The sequence below is a fragment of the Chionomys nivalis genome, chromosome 16 (genome assembly GCF_950005125.1).
Source record: "Chionomys nivalis chromosome 16, mChiNiv1.1, whole genome shotgun sequence".
Lineage (NCBI taxonomy): Eukaryota > Metazoa > Chordata > Mammalia > Rodentia > Cricetidae > Chionomys > Chionomys nivalis.
The window spans coordinates 23531591-23550237 of NC_080101.1; the positions used below are offsets into that span (position 1 = coordinate 23531591).

At 42.1% G+C, this 18647-nt stretch overlaps 1 protein-coding gene across 4 annotated transcripts in view; it reads right to left on the reverse strand.

Annotated features, from left to right (window-relative positions):
- Tgfbr1 (transforming growth factor beta receptor 1) overlaps positions 1-17244 on the reverse strand; it is a 53392-nt gene extending 36148 nt beyond the window's left edge. For 3 of the 4 annotated variants that reach the window (XM_057790398.1, XM_057790397.1, XM_057790396.1), the window contains exon 1: positions 16479-16645. In XM_057790398.1, the coding sequence (XP_057646381.1) occupies positions 16479-16563 (85 nt within the window). In that variant the 5' untranslated portion in view covers positions 16564-16645. Of the gene's footprint in view, positions 1-16478; positions 16646-17227 lie in introns of those variants that run through there. The other variant, XM_057790399.1, reaches the window with a different exon arrangement.
- Positions 17245-18647: the final 1403 nt, after the last annotated feature.

The window sequence follows — 18647 nt, forward strand, 5'->3', positions numbered from 1 at the left end:
ACAAGAGCGGCAGTAGGGAGGCAACTGCTCCTTGGCTGGGCAGAGGTGTAGCAGATCGTCCTGAACCAAGAGCTTGAGGTACAAGCTATAACCGCGGGAGAAGACAGGAGCAGTAACCACCTCCCATAGTTGCCTTTGCCTTTGAAGTAACACCTGGGTGAGCAAACAGCTAAAGACCTATGTGATCCATTGCTGAAGAAACCGTCTAGGAGCGCCATAGGAAACAAGGGCATGTGTAAGCTGCCCAAGGAGAAAGAACACCCTTCAGAGGATGTGGAAGGGAGGACTCTTGACTTCTAGTTCATGATACAGAGAACAAAACACATGACTGGTGAATGCCACACAAAGTGCAGATTGAGTACAGAAAAGGAAAAGCTCTCTGAAAAAGACTCCATACTATAAACTTAGGAAAGTTAATGGAAAGGAACCATAGGGAGACGACACAGGAGCCGGTGAAACTGGCAGCTTGACGACATAACCAAACAAACAACTGATAAAAATCTACTCATTCATTTAAAAAAAAAAAAGGCCATTAGCAAAGTGCATACTAAAGGAAATTTGGAGGAGTTGAGCGCGCGTGTGCGCGCACGCGCGCACACACACACACATACATACACACCTCTGTGAGTGGAGCCAAGTATAAAAGCTCACGATTCAGTACCCAGCATTACATACAAAAGCACGGCAGTTCACAGTACCTTTCTCTCAATGAGAAAGGTAAAACAAGAAAAACATGATGGGGCACTTGGATACAGAAAGAGATAAATCACTGATTTAAAATGCACCAACCTTAGAAAGAACTAAAGCTGAAACATATTAAGATACCATTCTTCTAAGGCAGGCGGATCTCTGTGAGTTCGAGACCAGCCTGGTCTACAAGAGCTAGTTCCAGGACAGGCTCCAAAACCACAGAGAAACCCTGTCTCAAAAAAAAACCAAAAAAAAAAAAAAAAAAAAAAAAAAAAAAAAAAAAAAAAGATACCATTCTTCTTTTTAAACTTTAACAAATAACTATTTTAATAACGTTTATAAAAAGAACTTAGTAGTTTATTGGTAAAATCTATTTTTCCGGCACTTCTATTTTCATTGTATTTACTGAAATGTTCTCTCTCCAGCTTGATCTTCAAACTCCTTGCCTTCAAATTTTTCTTTACACATTACTTTAGCAGAACTACCAAGCAGTTTTTGATATGTAGGATGCATATTCATTTCTAGTCTATAACCAGATTTCCCTTAACTAAAAGATTATTTTATCTATTATTTTTAAATATTTAAATATTTATTTATTTACTGTTAATTTCTAATTTGAGTGTTCTTTGTAAACCTCCATATGGTAAACCTCCTGGAAAATCCAGAAGTATTAGGAAAGAATGCTATTTATGATTACAAAATTGGAGTTCATGAAATATTTATTCTATAATTTGAATCCTGCTTTTCTTAATTTACAGTAGTTATATAAATGTCTTCTATTTTAACAGTTTTAGACATATATACATATTTTAATAGCTACATAAAGATTAATAATGCATATTGGGGAATGGTATCTCTTATCAAAATAAAGCAGCATTTACCTTAGTGTTCTGCAGCTTGATTGTTACTTTGTCTGGTATTAATTTTATTATAGTTACATTTTCCTGTTATCAGATACAAATTACATTATTTTGACATTTTTTTAGTAGCATTTTAAATATTTCTGGGGAGGGGGAGGCAGATTTACAGTCCTCTGTATACATTAACACAATCTTAGAAAATTTTCAAAAAGAAAATAATCTTTCAGATTTGCTAAATATTCGTGGAGTTAACTGTAGCACAAATTCTAATTGTTCTTAATAAAAACCCAGAATCAGATACTGGAGGATGAAAGCTGAGAGTTCAGTGCAGCCAGCCACTCTACCTCTACCGAAATCTCAGATTAAAAGGGCAATTTTGTCCTCAAACTGTTTCCTCGGACTAACTGCTTCAGACTGCACCTGAGGTCCTGCTTCCTCCTGCCTTGTATTTGTCTCTCTGCCCAGACATATCCTTTCCTGTCTCTACCTCCCTAGTGCTGGGATTAAAGGCATAGGACTCCCAAGAACTGGGATTAAAAGTGTGCACTCTGATCTTAAGGCAAGCCTTATTTGTTAAAACACAAACAAAATTATCACTACACTTAATATTTGCCCTATAATTAATTTTTTTTGTTTTTTGGTTTTGTTTGTTTGTTTGTTTTGGTTTTTCAAGAGAGCATTTCTTTGTAGCTTTGGAGCCTATCTTGGAACTAGCTCTTGTAGACCAGGCTAGCCTAGAAGTCACAGATATCTGCCTCCCTCTGCCTCCTGAGTGCTGGGATTAAAAGTGTGTGCCACTACCACCCAGCTGTAATTAGATTTTTAAAAGCTTTTCATGTAAGGGTTTATGGTGTTAAATAATTCTCTAAGACTTTTAATGATAATAAAAAGGGTAGCACTCACAACATTCAATTCTTATTCCCTGTTCTACTGAAGCAAATTCATTCTACCCTTGGTTCATTCTCTCTGTATTTGAGCTTTACTTAATTCCAAATTGTTTGCTGAATGAAAAATGTATTGAGCCTAACAAAATTAGATGGTAGGCACTATTAGAAAGATTGAAAAGTTAAAAATGATAACACATAGTAGTTACACAAGCTTGTGTGTTCTTGCCTTCTCTCATCTGAATTATTCATCTTCACCAAAAAAAGAAATTTGAAAACAAGCAACTATAGTCCCTCCTATAAGAAAAAAATGAAATTAAACCATGCAAGTTGATCTCTCTTTCTCTCTCTTGTGCGCGCGCGCTTTTTTGACACAAGATTTCTCTGTTTAATAGCCCTAGCTGTCTTGGAACTAGCTCTTGTAGATCAGGTTGGTCTCAAACTCACAGAGATCTGCCTATCTCTGCCTCCCAAGTGCTGGAATTAAAAGCATGCGCCACCACTACCTGACTTGCACGTTGATTTCTTAAGCCAACAAAAGGAATTCTTCGGTAATAATTCTACAATATATCTATACTATTTTAACCATTGACTCATGGACTCCCTGGGGTGGAAACAACCACCTCACAGTAACTGAACTCCTTTTGGTGAACGCTTAAGTCTAAACTTTGTATATAGAAAACTCTGGGATGTGTTAAGTTTTCAGACCATGAAACCTAGATATCAAGAAACTCGGCAGTAGAAATGTGGTAGGCTTCCAACTGCTACTAACAAGTGGTTACTGAAGAAAGCCTGTAGGGGTGGGAGAAACATAAAGACCTGCTAGGGTCAGAGGACTGGGGGCCTTGGTATCACTTGGAGAAGTGAAGACACAGCACAGAAGACTCTTCTTACAGAATTATGACAGTTATATGCAAGTCAGCAATTACTAAGCTCTAGCTATGGTTTAGAATAGATCATAGGTGATTATATCCACCTGTTCTGTGAGACTTGTTTTCCCAGTTCCAGGGACTCCAAACTATTAAAGCACCCAGTTGCTTAGGAAGACTATTTCCTCAGGGCACACTCTTTGCAAGGCACCCTTAATTCTGAGCTTGCATTTCTGCCTGATGCCTGCTCCCCCCCTACCAGCCTCTTTTCTACATTTCCCATCAGCAGATAAGGGCAAGCTGAATTTGACTCGATTCCAGCACTGGAGAGGCAGAGCCAGGTGGATCTCTGTAAGTTCAAGGCCAGCATGGTCTCATAATAAACTCTAGACCAACTGGAGCTACATTTTAAGACCCTGCCTCAAAAACAAACAAATGAATGACAGATGAGATTTCACTAAAATAACTGGCCGTTTTTGTTTAATAAAAAGGTAACATGGAAGACACAATGGTGATCATGCATGTGAGAACAGACTTACTTTTACATGCATAAGGACAAGTAAAAAGACACAAAAGTAAAATACACTAAGAAAAGCAAAATAATTTAAGATGGAAAAATTAGTTCATTGTTGTGGGATATTTTGATTGCACCCTGACATTCCTCAAACTGTCAATAAAGTTTACTTTAAATCATAGGATGGAGCTAACTCCTAGCTGACCAAAATTAGCCAGAGAGGTTTTGGAGGATCAAGAACATATAGAGAGGGGGGCTGGAGAGATGGCTCAGAGGTTAAGAGCACTGGCTGCTCTTCCAGAGGTCCTGAGTTCAATTCCCAGCAACCACATGGTGGCTCACAACCATCTGTAATGAGATCTGGCGCCCTCTTCCGGTGTGCGGGCATACATCGAGGCAGAATGTTGTATACATAATAATAATAATAATAAAAAAAGAACATATAGAAACACAGGAAGTAGTAGGGAGGATTTTGGATTTTGGGTTAAGGAAGGAGAGGGGGCGGGGGGTGGTCACTGGTCACTTCTCCACCACCTCCCTGATCATTTAAGTTCTTACCCCAATATCTGACTTTCAAGTTTTATTGATAAAGAAGAATTAGATAAACACTTCAGTTCCTAAGAAAGCAATCCATAAGCCAGGTCCAGGGGTTCACAGGTTCTAGCTACTTGAGAGATTTAGACAATGGAATCACAAATTCAAAACCAGGATGGGCAGCTGAATAAGATCCTGTCTTTACAAAACAACAACAACAAAAACAAAACAACAACAAAACAATGTTTAAAAAGGGGTTTAGGGGGCTGGAGAGATGGCTCAGCGGTTAAGAGCATTGCCTGCTCTGCATAAGGTCCTGAGTTCAATTCCCAGCAACCACATGGTGGCTCACAGCCATCTGTAATGAGGTCTGGTGCCCTCTTCTGGCCTTCAGGCATACACAGACACGGAATATTGTATACATAATAAATAAATAAATAAATAAATAAATAAATAAATAAATAAATAAATTAAAAAAAAAAAGGGGGGTTTAGGAGTTGATATATCTCATCTAGGGATGGATGAAGCTCAGTGGTAAAGGACCTACCTGCCTATCATGATGTTCGACTCACAATACAGAAAGAAGAAAGAATCCATCCTGCTATGCTTTGTTTTTGTCACGTGTCAATACCAAAGCTGTATGGGGCGTGCAATCAGAATATTTTTCCTCACTGAGAAACACAAGCAAATTGGCCCCTGGTTTGTAATTTTTTTCCAAATATAAAATTAGATAAAATAACTAAAACTACTTTAACTTGTTTATTTTGGTAAAAATAATTACATATAATTACCATTGAAGGAAATCTACAATAGACCATCTTGATGTTTTATTTAAATCTGTTGCACATTGAATAACAAAATTAAAATGTCAGTTTCTCTATTGGAGAATACTCAAATCAACAGCCATGTGCTAAACAAAGAGACTCAATTAGAGCACATTACAGTTCAATTTAGAAATGAATCAATCAAGAAAAAAACCATATACGCACGCACATACAAATGAGAAGCCACAGTTGCTCCTCTTGTCGCTGTATTCAGAGTAGGTCTGGCTACATCCTCCATGCTCAGCGCTCTCAAATATGTCTATTAGTCCTAGTGTCCAGTACAAAGGCTTTTCATTTTTGCTTTTGTCATAGGATCTATCTGAATGTCAATGCATATTTAAGGATCTTATATTGTAGAAATGTAACAGGATGCCTGTACAAGGTGTCCTAGAACTATAAATACAGTATTATGTAACCAGTGAGGCCCACACCTAAGAAACCTAGACGGAATGGTTATCCTGAAGCAAGTAATCAAAAGTAAGGTGAACTTTAGGTTTCCCTGTTGGTGAAATCAGGGAAACCCTGAAAAGGATCTAAAGTCGTCAACAACTGCCAAAATAAATAAATAAATCTGGAAAGAACCTAAAGTCGTCATCAACTACTCAAATAATCAATAATAATAACTACTACAATAAATAAATGAAATTTAGAAAGGAAAGCTATCCTTGTAAGTCATGAAGAGTAACAAATAGAAATCAATCATTTTCTGGGTGCTTACATAAAAACAGATTCTGCTAAGAAACAGGAAGATTCTAGAAAGCCTCAAAACACAGAATGTTCCTTAAGTTGATGTGGGTATCTTAAACTGGTAAAACAGGGGAACATACTCTGGGTACATGTGATCTCCCCTAAAGTAATCAAAACAAAGACACTCTCAACATCTGACCTACATGGATCTGTTGGAAGAAAAATATGTCTCGTTCTGTTCATCTTTGGTGACCATTCTTTGATGATGCCTGCCAGATGGACACAGGCCAATTGAAGAACATTAGGAAAATGTCTTCATAAGCCAGTCCAAATAGTTTCATGCTGTTCTCTATCCATTATCCTCTAGCTTCTAGCAAAGCTTAATTCCAATGTCCCAGCTTTGCATCAGCTGTTCCATGGTATTAGGGACTCATATGTCCACACTTGAATCACAGCCTTAAATAAGGAAAGATGGAGGCAGAAGGTAGGAAACGGAACCCTAGGAAAGTGTGGAAGAGTGGGTCTTGGGACAAGAACTCAAGAGATGCCCGGCTGAGCAGTAACTTTATATCTTGGGGGTTCTTTGAGCACTGTAATCTTGTGCTTGGGGGGTTTGGCGCTTTGGGTTAAACCAAAATCTTGCTGTGTGGGGGTGGAGGATGGAGGTTGTTCATTCTTAGTAATAGGCAAAGAGATCTTCAGCTTCCTCCTTTGCCCTTGCTGCTAGAAAATTAACAGCTAACTAAGTATCGTGCTAAGTATAATGCAAAGCCCTCTTCAGCTACAATGTCGTGATGTTTGTTTTCTCTTTTCCGCCACTAACCAGTCTTTCTGTTTCCCAGTCATTACTTCTGGTGTCATTTTATTTCAAGCTAAATTGCTTTTTGGAGAATAGCCAGGTTACAAGACAATCAATAAGTAAAATATCTCAGTTCAATAAGGAAATTACAAGAAGCCAGTGCTCAAAAGAGACTATCTTTTAAGTGTGGGTGTAGGAGCGCATACACGATGCACGTACATGTACGTCTGTAGGTATCTGCATGGGGATACAATGGTGCCTGCAGAGGCCAGAAGAGAGAGGTGAGACCCTCTGAAACTAAAGTTACAGGTGGTTGTGAGTCACCTGATGTAAGTGCAGGGAACCAAACTCTGGTCCTATACAAATGGAGCAAGCACTCTTAGCTGCCGAGCCATCTCCCCAGCCTCATGAAATTAATGTTCATCTTGAAACATGAATCCTAGTGGGGCTTAGCTTGTGTATCAGCTAAAAACACTAAGTAAACAAGGAAGTTTGTTACAACAAAATACACAGAATCCTCCAGGAGAAACAGCTGAGACATAATCAAATCCAATCTTCCACATAGTACAAGAAATTTCTTCCACAGCTTTTCAGGCTCTGCCTGCATAGTCCTCCTGCAGATTTGCAGTAACAGGTACTCTGTGACAGCTACTACTGAGAAAGTTCTTCCTTGAGCTGAAATCACCTTCAGTTTGTCAAACAACTCTTTTCAAAGGTAGTCCCTCACTTATTTAAATATGTATTAATTCCCACTTGTTGAGTATCTACTATGTCAGGCTCACACAAGGTACATTACAAACACTGCTGTGTACTACCTTCACAGTGGCCATGCAAGTGAACACTTCACCTTCGCAAAGTGCTCCCCAATGAAACACACCCATTAGAAGATAATTACAGACAGGTATGTTATGTTATCTATTCTTAGAAACAAAGATACTACTAACTTTCTGGGAACCTGCCTTCAAAATCGGAAAGGAAACAAACTTTAGTTAGAGCAGTTCAAATAGAAAATGAAACAGTCTAGAGACAGACAGCACCGGGTTTGAGTCATGGACAGAAGAGTAGCAGAAAACAAAACAAAATAAAACAAACCGTTTAACAGGACAGGGATTGGAGAACTCCAAGAAAGATTCCTGTAATATCAGCAACTATTACCTGAAACCAATGGTGTAAACCTAAACTCCACACAGGAGACTTCCTGTCTTCTCAGTCAAGAGCCAGGCAAATTCCTAAATAGACTGGATGTTTTCCTTAGTTCAGTATAACAGAAGATCAGATTCTGAACACCTATCTTCTGTGTTAGGCAGGTGGGAAAATACACAAAGTAAGGCCCTGCAATATAGGAGCGAGGAACACTCCAATGAACCAAGCAGGGTCCAGATTCAAGTTAGGACTTCAGGGTTAGAACACCCCTCTTAATATGGCTTTTCAGACTTCCAGAACCAAAGAAAAGAGTGCAGGATGAAAGAAGATAGTGGCAAGGCATTTCCTTGCCTAGAGTCTGCTCTTCACTCCCTACCAGACAACTGCACTTGGATACCTTACCTCTAACTCAACTTTCTCAAGTCACAATTCATTTTTCTTTAATCTTTCTCTTTCCAGACTCCTTATAACAGACACTTTCCAGGTGCCCAGACCTGCTGCCACTTACTTATTTACCATGCACTTTCTGTGCATTTGAGATACACCAGTCAACACAAAGACTCCTGCTTTCTTGGTGTCTGCCTTCTAGCAGGAAAGAGAAAGAAACACAGGAAATATATACGATATTTACATAAATAAATAGACCATATGGGAACAGAAAAGAAAAAAAAGAGGACTATAACAGTTTGTAAAATGGGTTGGAGAAAAAGGGACATCTGAGCGACTTCGGAGAGGTGAGGGAAGAAGCCATTTAGGTGCCAGGAAACAGAATTAAATCCGATTTGACTGACATGGCACAGAGCTCCTTTTCCACTCCATTTCCAATATCATCAAACTAATTCCAAAGTCTCTCCAGGCAGCTGCCCTGCTCCACTTCCTCTGTGGTACAGGTAAACATTTTTCCCCACAGTAAAACTACTAGTCCAGTTCTCACAATTCTCTTACCCATCCATCCCCAACATGACAAACTTTTACTCATTTGCTGAAAATTCTTAAAACTTTTATCATGGTGCCACTCTGACTGGGGAACCAGGACTGCTTCTCTTTCCATCCTCTGCGCCCTACCACCCCCTGCAAGGCGGCTACATCTCCACCTCTGCAAAGTAGTTTTTGTGGCTGCTATAGCTAAGTCTGTGCCAATGTTTCTCAGCACTGTAATTTTTAAATGAAAGCCTGTCATCTAAGTTTTCTATATTTTCCATCTTGCTAACCATTACTAAATATTTGCTAAGAAAACATTTTCAAACTGGAACTTTGTCATGTAAAGCACTTTTATCAGCACTGATAAACTTCTAAACACAAGAGTTAAGAGTATTTGAAGGGGAGTGGCTCAACTGGTAAAGTGCTAGCTGTGCAAGCAGGACAAGGTGAATTAAGACCCCTGCATCCACACAGAAAGTTGAGCACAGCTGTACACATCTGTAATCTCAGCATGTGGCGGAGCCCTCCCTGAATTTTCCCTAGCCAGCCAGTCTAGCAGGAACAGCAAATTCCAGGTTCTGTCAGAGATCCTGTCTCAAAAAGGTTGAAAGCAATATAGGAAGATACTTATCTGCATGACATCAACTTGGCTACACACACACACACACACACACACTAAAATAATTGAAAAAAGGAGTATATTTTTAGTGTGCAGAAATACAAAAAGCATCTATTTTAATGTTAATAATTGCTGATAGCTCCGCTTTGTTTTTCTCTAATCCAAAATTTCAGTTGTTTTCACTTCTATACTTACTTTTAAAAGCAAGAGTTTAATATGGGCTCTACAAACCAATACAAACAAAAAGATCAACTATGATTGGGTTCGTGAGTGATACTCAAATTACCTAAAAATATAACTTTAAGGAAAGATTACACACTGAGTCAATTGCAGTTGCAAAACCAAACTGCAATTAAGACAAGCTCAAGCCGCAAGGCATGGTGGTACATGCCTGTAATCCTAGCACACAGCAGCTAAGGCCCCAGGAAAGTTTGGGACTACACAGTGGTCAGCATGAACTCTATAGCAAGACCAAGTTTCAAAACTATTTTAAAAAGGGAGGTGGGTGCTGAAGAGATGACTCAGTAGTTACGATAGCTCATTACAGAATCCTGATGACCAGAGCTCAGATCCTAGCACAATTGTAGCAAGCAGGGCTCCCTAAAAATGCTTGTAACCCCAGCTCTGCGGGATAGAGAAATGGGAGGGTTACTGGCTTCCAGCCTAGTTGAGAAAATAGAAGCCCCAGGTTCAGGGAGAGATTCTGCTCAAAGGAACAGGCAGAGAATGACAGAGAAGGACATAGGCACTTGCATACACGGACACACAAATACACAGATGAATGAATGAAAGAATAAATAAAATTTTAAGGTAGAAAAATAAGAAGTTTGATTCATATTCTCCCGGAAAGAAGAACTTCCTGTTGAAGTAACCCTAACAATATGACTCTGATTTTCTTGTCTGTCAAACAGAAATCAGAAGCTTCTCACGCTTATACCTTAATAGATACAAACTAAGTCCCAACCTAAGCAAACTCTTGTCAATCCTGTCTACCCAGATAGAAGGGGTTAATGGTAGCACACCATCATCTGTGGCTTACTAGCTAGACTATTATTAGTCTATAGCTATTCTAACTGAAGTACAGTCTTGCTACTATAAAAGTCTCTATTAGTGAAAGGTCAAACACAAAACCTTAGGAACTGTGGTTCATGTTATAGAATGCTGAAGAGGATCTATGTCATCAAAATCCACAGTTATCTTCTGAGCACTGGCTGCCTAGACCTGGAACAAATGCAGCCATTTTGTGGCCCCAGGGATTTAATTTAGGACAGAAGGCTTACTCAGCATGTTCAAGGCCCCAGGTTTGATTTGTACCACCACAGACTTTTTAAAATTAATCAGTGTGTAAAAAAGAATCTGCTCCTTTTGTGTGCTACTAACTAGCATCCAGGGTTGGCTATTAGGTTAAATGAGACAAGATAAGTAAATGCTTAGATTATATTCTTCTAATGAATATTAACGCAGCCTACTTGTATAGCTAGGGGTTGTTATCTGAGCTAGGAATTTTTTTGCATGTCTTGTTTTCAGGTTGCCAAATGGGGGAAAAGATTTATAAAAGACCGTATTAGGCCAGTCAGTGATTGCATGCCTTTAATCCCAGCACTGGGGAAGCAGAGATAGGCAGATCTCTGAGTTTGAGGCTAGCTTAATCTACAGAGTGAGTTCCAGGACATCCAGGACTATTACATAGAGAAATCCTGACTCAAGAAAACAAAAAACAAACAGACAAACAAAAAAACGTTATCAGATCAGTAAAACTGAACCCATATAGTCAGCTTTACTCCACTGGTATTTAAAAAATGGATATATGGTAAAACAAAAACAAGAACCTGGTAAGTCAACCAATTATAAGTTCACAATAAAGTAGTCACTAAACTGACCTACAGTGACTGGACTGTAGGCCAACTACACGGTTAAAAAAGGACCTACTTCAACAAAACAAATTTTAATTTTTGTGGAAAGTGCTTGGATGTGTTCTTAAGAAAACTCGGTTCAGAAACACATTCTGTGCTAGGGATGTAGCTCAATTGCTCAGCATGTTAAAAACAAACAAAATAACTCTGGGTTCAATCCTCAATACAGAAAAAAAAAAGCACAGAAACAAATACATAACTAAATAAATAAATCTGCACCGTTCTGGGAACAGTAGATCAGAAGTTCAAGGTCAGTCTTAGGTGCCTAGCAAGTTTGAGCTACAGGGAGACCTTTTCTCAAAAAAAAAAAAAAAAAAAAAAAAAAAAAAAAAGGGTGGGAGGCCTACAATGCTGCCCTAAATGCTGCACTTAGGTTGGGTCAAAGTGACTATAAATTTGAGACTAGTCCAAAATTTCCTAGAGCAAGTTTTATGAAGAAAAGCAAAACATCCCTGAGAAACATGCCAGCATCTGCCCTTAATTCCAGAAGCAGGAAGTAAAAATGTGTCCCAATCACATGATAGTAAACCACAGTCCATCTGTTCAGAAAACATTGTGTTATGTAAGCCATGACAAGAAAGCACAGCAAAGGGCTCACAGTGTGCAGTCCCTCCCCCCCACACACCCAATTCAACTACACCTTTCTTGACATCAAGACAAATGCAACAATACTGTCAGCCCTGCTCTTAAACTGTAAGTACTATACCAAGTCTAATGAGCAATAAAAAGCATAGTGACTTTTTACCTAGAAGCATCCTCCCTCCCTCCTGAAAAACTCACTTTTCTTAAATATTGTTAATTCAAGACCAGTTTCACTTAAGGAAATCAGCACTAATCCACTTCCTCCCTCATTTTCAAGTCCTTTACTTTTAATTTTAAAGCACAAGACAGGACACAGATTTGGAACTAGAAAACCCAATTCCTTCTTTTCTCAGTTTGGCACTGCGGAGCCCCGAGAATGTGATCACTCTCGGGATTCTCCAGGGTAAACTGAAATGACGATCTACCTATGATCTTCACAACTGGAATGCCCAGCGCTGGTGAGCAAGCTCGCATTATGTTATTCTCCTTTACACCAGCCACTTAGATTTCCATTCCGTCTCATTTCTAGCCAAGTATTATAGAGTTTTCATAACTGGGGGAAAGATAATACATTCAAACACACAGTGCAGACTAAGGAACCTAACTCTAAAAAATCATTTGGTTTGATTCTTGTCCTGCAGTAATTTGAAACATAAAGAACTTTAAAAATCATCAAATCCTCCTATGTGTCTATATGAATCTAGAGACCCTTCAAAACCACTTTTAGTCAGAAAGTGTCCAGGAAGCCCTCCCCAGTCACTTCAGTCTATACTACTACTTCCTTGTCAAATGTTAATATGTCTCTCCATAGAAAAAGTTGTATTAGCCGGGCGGTGGTGGTGCACGCCTTTAATCCCAGCACTTGGGAGGCAGAGGCAGGCGGATCTCTGTGAGTTCGAGACCAGCCTGGTCTACAAGAGCTAGTTCCAGGATAGGCTCCAAAACCTGGAGAAACCCTGTCTCGAAAAATCAAAAAAAAAAAAAAAAAAAAAAAAAAAAAAAAAAAAAGTTGTATTAAAAACATTTAACAATAGGCACTACAAGGGTAGTAGCTTATTTAACCAATCAAAACACAAATAGCCTATTGGGCAGTGGCTATCCTACTCATTGCTAAAAAACCAGAAACTTCAAATTTAAATACACACACTGTTCTCAACTGATTTCTACAATTTCATGAATTATACAAAGCAAGTATCACAAAGTAAATAGCTGTTTTATCATACCACGCAACGTTCTCCAATTATATATACATATATAATAAATATGTATCTCTAAATTAATATAGCATAATCTGTACTTACATAAATAGGACTACCCAGTCAAACAGAATTTATTTAATCAAGACACATTTATATAGAACATAATATAAGACACAGTGCTGGGTTCTAAGGACATAATGAAAAGACATAATACTACCCTGGATACTCAATATGTACTCATACAGTTAGTCAACAACGCAGAATGGTAGCAATGGGTAACACAAACTTTAATCTATACATTTCCAAGAGACAGCATTCAAAGAGAGCTAAGTGAAGCCTACACAGAAAGTCAGTCTGAGAATTTCTGTCCTCTGATTCCCATAGAAGGGACAAAGTGAAGCCCACAGTGAGAGGGCTGAAGAGTCAGGAACTGGTGGGAAAGCAGCTACCACTAGAATACAGAGTTTGTAGTTCGGAGATGTTCGGAGATGTCGTCTCTCTTGGTGGGTGGCCCTAATCACAAGCCTCAAGTGCAGCTCTGGGTACTAACTACACAGCAGAGACCTCCGAACCTCGATGGACAGCCCAGGAGAGTTTGGCACTGGTTCATACATATATATATATATATATATATATATATATATATATATATATATATAAAAGTAGATTTAGGGGGTAACTGGCAGGACTAAGCTGGTAGGAATGTTTTCCAAGAAAGTCACGAAATGGCAGGCAACAAACAGCATTTGAACATGTGATGCAGATATAATTTCTCTACAAAAATCTATATTGGCAGCAAAATATAAATAATACTCTGACAGTGAAGAGCAACTTCCAGTTTTAAAAGAAGCTAAATTATAAAGAAAAGACATGCAAGTTTTTTCTGAATGTTTAAAAGGACACACTGAAACATCAGCCTAACTTATCTAAGCCACAGCTTCTTTTAAGGTAGGATTAGAACTCACTATGTGGATCAGGCTGTCCTCAAACTCACAGAGATCTCTGCCTCTGCCTCTCAAGTGGTGAGATTAAAGGCGTATGCCATTGTGCCGGGCTGGCCACAGCTTCTTAAACTGAGTCATAACTCCATATAGAGGCGCTGGGGAGGGTCCCAAAAACTCTGGCAACAGAAAAGGACTTCTGAATACACAACACCCCCCAAACTAAATCAAAATCAAAGGAGTAATGAATCTGAGGTGTTTCTGGCAGTATGTGCTTACACTGCATCATGCAACTTCACTATGGCCTTGGCTCTGAACATACACGTTGTCATGCTGCACAGTGCCAACACAGTCCAGACTATTATTTTATGAGTTTTAATGTTTTTGCTCTACATACAAAATTTTCTACTCTTTCAGAAATTTAATGGCTAACTACAGAAAAGATTTCCATTCCTCATGTGTACAAAATGGTATATGTGTTAGAATGTTTGATTTTAAAAACTGTTTAAGTTAAAAATTGTTAAATGAATTTCATCTTGTGATTAAGACAGACTTTCCAACACTTTCTGAAATGGCCTTAAACACATGTAATTATGTGAAGTGGCACTGAATGATTTAATTCTCTATGTAAAAATAAACACATCCACCTCATTACTATGAAAATTTGCTTTAGTCTTTAATAAACGGCAAAACTGTATGTACCAATCATTTTAAAATAATTTTAAATTATTATCAGAATGTTTGATTTATATACCTGCTTTCTACTCTATGTATTCAAGGTCACAGACAATTTCTTGAGAAAAGAGGGTGGCAAATAGGCAAAGTTTATGAAGTGCTTGTTTAGGCTCTGAGCAGTAAGAGCATCTAGGCCAGTTTGTATTACACAATTGCCTAAGTAGGAGAAAAACTCCTCCAGGGCATGGACCAACCTTCTCAGCCTCCAAATCAAAACTGCTAAATACATGCATGTGCCGTGCTTTGTCCTGGGTAGAAAAGAATGAATTACTTTAGTCAAAGAACTGAGTGGAGCAAGGGCCACTTGCAGTTGATGCATTATTATTACAATTCTCTCACTTGGCCCTCAGTGTCTTCCTTCCAAAGTCAATGCTAGGACCCACGGTATCTTCTAACGCAGACCTATGTGAAGGGTATGTTCAAGTAAATTTAAAAAGACACCTAAGCTGTAAGTATTAAATACCAACTGTTCTTTAAGTGGGCTATGCTACTTTGGTGTGTAGCAGGTGCACCGATTTTGAACTCTGAAAGGCCTAAGTGCAAATCCTAACTTCTGCACTTAGTAAGAACTTAATCTCCTGCACCTTAGTTTTCATGTCAATATACAGGACAAATGCTGGTAGCCCTGAAGGTTCGGTTATGGGTGTCAGATACTGTACTATGGTGTATCTTTTGTATATGCATTATAATTGACTCAAAGTAAGTAGTAACTATTAAGTTTAATAATAGCTAGCATTCACAGTCTAGAGAGACCTTTTTTGGGGGGGGGCTTGTTTTGTTTTGTTTTTTAAAAAACTGTTATCAAATTTCAGCAACAGAAATGTATTTTCACTGTATTTTAGTTGCTAACGCTGAGCCTCGGTATTTTGCTTTCTTCTATTTTAATTCAGTTACTGACAAAGTTTTCCCTCTTCCCTCCACGGGGTGACATCCAGTATCACGATCAGCATTAATATTTTGGAAAACCACACAACATTCCCCCACTCAAAACCCAGCTACACAGAAGTCTGATCCTAAAACTACCTTCACTTAAGGAAACCATATATCCAAAGCAACGACCCCTTCGAGAAAATGAAGCATTCCGTCAATTCTACAGCATCAATCCTATTAAAACGTTCCCAAACCTGAAGAGTGAACAAACGTTCAAGTTTCTACTTGTAAGACAACCGCTAGCCCTCTGATACAGGACTCTTAACTCTTCCTAGACGCACGAAGGGCGAACATTCCGCGCATCTTCCCGCCCGCTTCTCACACAAAGCCCCCCGAGTGGAAGAAGAGTCGCCCTTGGCGGGTGTCTTCCCTCGAGACAGCGCCGCGCACCCGGGGTCTCGGACCTCGGCGTCCCTTACAAACCCCTGGGGAGCCCTCCAAGCTCCGATCCCCCGACCGCTTCCACTCCGGTGCCCGCCCACACCCCAGCAGCCCCAGGCCCGGACCCACTTGGGAAGGGACTCGGGGCCACGGTCCCGGCCGGTCTCGCGCCCCCGAGGGCATCCCCCGACCTCCGCAGGCTAGCCAGTCGCTGCCCCCGGGAGACTCAGAGGGCCAGCCTCCCGGCGCTCGGCCACCCGCGCCCGACACCGCCCCCGCCCCGCCTCTCCTTCCCCGCCCCGGCTCGCGTGGCGCCTGCCGGGTCAGGAAAGCCCGGCCGTCCGGGCGCCGCCACCTGCGCCCCCGGCCCCGCGCCATGTTTGAGAAAGAACAGAAGCGAGCCAGAGGCCGGGCCCGGCCCGCGCGCCCCGCAGGCGCCCGACCGCCGCTCACCCTTCGTCCCCGGCAGCAGCGTCGCCGCCGCCACCAACACGATCAGAAGCAGCCGGCGACGCGGAGCAGCAGCCGCCGCCTCCATGGTCCCGCCGGCACCGTTTGTGGCCCGGCCCGGCCCCGGCCGCAGCTTCTCCCCAGCAAGCCTCGCCTCGCCTCGCCCCACCTCCCCGCCGCCGCCGCCGCGGCCTCGCTCCGGCCCTTTGTAACTGCTCGAGGGACGCACGCCCATTGGCTGCCCGGCTCCCGCCGACCCCGCCTCCCCCGCCGCCCGAGAGAGCCCTAGAGGGACCCAGCCGAGAGCCCCGCCCGCAGGGCCTCTGGGTGGCCAATGGGCGGCCGCGGGCTTCGGCCTCTAGCCACGCCCCCGCACTGCTGGGCCTCTGGCCACGCCCCCGCACCGCTGGGCGCCCCTACTCCAGCCACAGCGGGGCGGCTTGCGCTCTACCGGCGGGTGGGGGCAGGGTCCAGCCAACGCGCGAGACGGAGCCCGCGGTCCCGGCTGAGCCTAGGGTGTGCCTGTGCGAGTGGCTCAGGGAAAGCTTGTGACCGTTGCACGCTCTTTTCTTCTACCCTAACCCCACCCTGACTTTCCCGGTACAGCCCTGCTCCAGCAAAGCACAACTCTCGCCACTCAGACCCTCAGTACCGTCCGCCGTTCAACTTTCCCTGCCTGGACAAATGCTTCAACTTCCAGCCTCCCTGCAAGACAACCCGATTTCTTCTTGCTCTCCACGTCCGCCCCAGACCTTGTCGCTCCCTCCTCAAATTCCAGTCCGAAAGTCGGATCCCAGATCCGGATACCCGAGGCGGAGCCCAGACACACCCCCGATTGGCCTCCGCCTCTCAGCAGCATTAACAAACCCAGACTGGGGATCCCAGCCGCCCTCCTTCCCTCCCACCCTTCCTGACCCCGCAGGGAAGCGGAGAGTCCCACGGGTTTCGAAGGAGGGGGTACTGCCCTACCGAGCATCCCGCCCCGGGGCGAAGCGGGAGCAGTCGTAGGTACTTTGAGCTGTCTCCGACACGCCTGTGTAATAATTTCGAGGTGTCACTAAAAACCCAAATAAACTCAGCTCCGCTTTCATTCTGAATTCCTAATTTACTGTGAGACGCTCCACCCACCTTCCCTCGGGGACGCCAAAATGAGCTCCAGATTTGTAATTCTTCCTGTCAGACTAGTCCTTTCTTCAGACACAAACACAGCCACGGAGGCGGCCGCATGGCACCGACAGCATTTTTCCGCAGAGCCTTTTAAGGAGAAAATTTTATTTTCTGTGTGATTTGAACTCGAAATTAAATAAAGCTCGGTAGTAGGAATCAGCCGGCCTCTAGTATCGATTGGTAAATTGCTTTGGAGTCACTCCCCACGGGTTAGATCCTGCTAGGAAGGGGAACCCTGGGGGTTAGAGATGGGGTCTGAAACTCCACCTCGGCTGCAGCTAGGACACGCTTGAACAAGTCCTCAACTTGCCAGAGCCTGAACAGGCTGGCTCTCCCGGGCCTGCTCTCTGGGGCTCCAGATCCAGCAGCCCTCAGCTGCCCTGGCTCAAGTGCACTGAAGCCGCAGAAACTGACTGGCCAGCTTCAAATGCGATTGACTCTGGAAGACTTCAAGGGTCTTGTCACACCCAAAATGTCCGGTGCCTGCCCCCACCTCACCCCCGCCCCAAAGACCTTGTACTTCCTAGGCAAGTACTCTACAGATGAGCTACACCCTTTTTAAAGATTTATCTGTGTGCCTGCGAGTATGTGCTCCATGCGAATGCGGCGTTTCTTGGAGCCCAGAAGAGGGGCCTCTAATCCCTTGAAACTGGAGTTACAGGTGGTTGCGAACTGCTTGATGTGGGTGCTGGGAACAGAACCACTTCCTCTGCAAAGAGCAGCAAGGCTCTTAACCACTCACCTTCCCCAGCCCTTGGGTTTTAAAGACAGGATCTCGTTATATGTAAACCAGTCTAGACTGGAACTTGGAACCCTCCTGCTTTAGCCCTCTTGTCTCTTCAGCTCCCCACTCCCCCCCCCCACCGGCATTATAGACAAATGCCAAGATGATGCCCCTCCCCCTACTTTACTTTTCCTGGTCTAGTGTGTGTCTTGCATAAGATCTCAAGAGATTTTTTTACTTAACGCATGAATAATTAATCCCATAGTTTTTTTCCCCCTCTG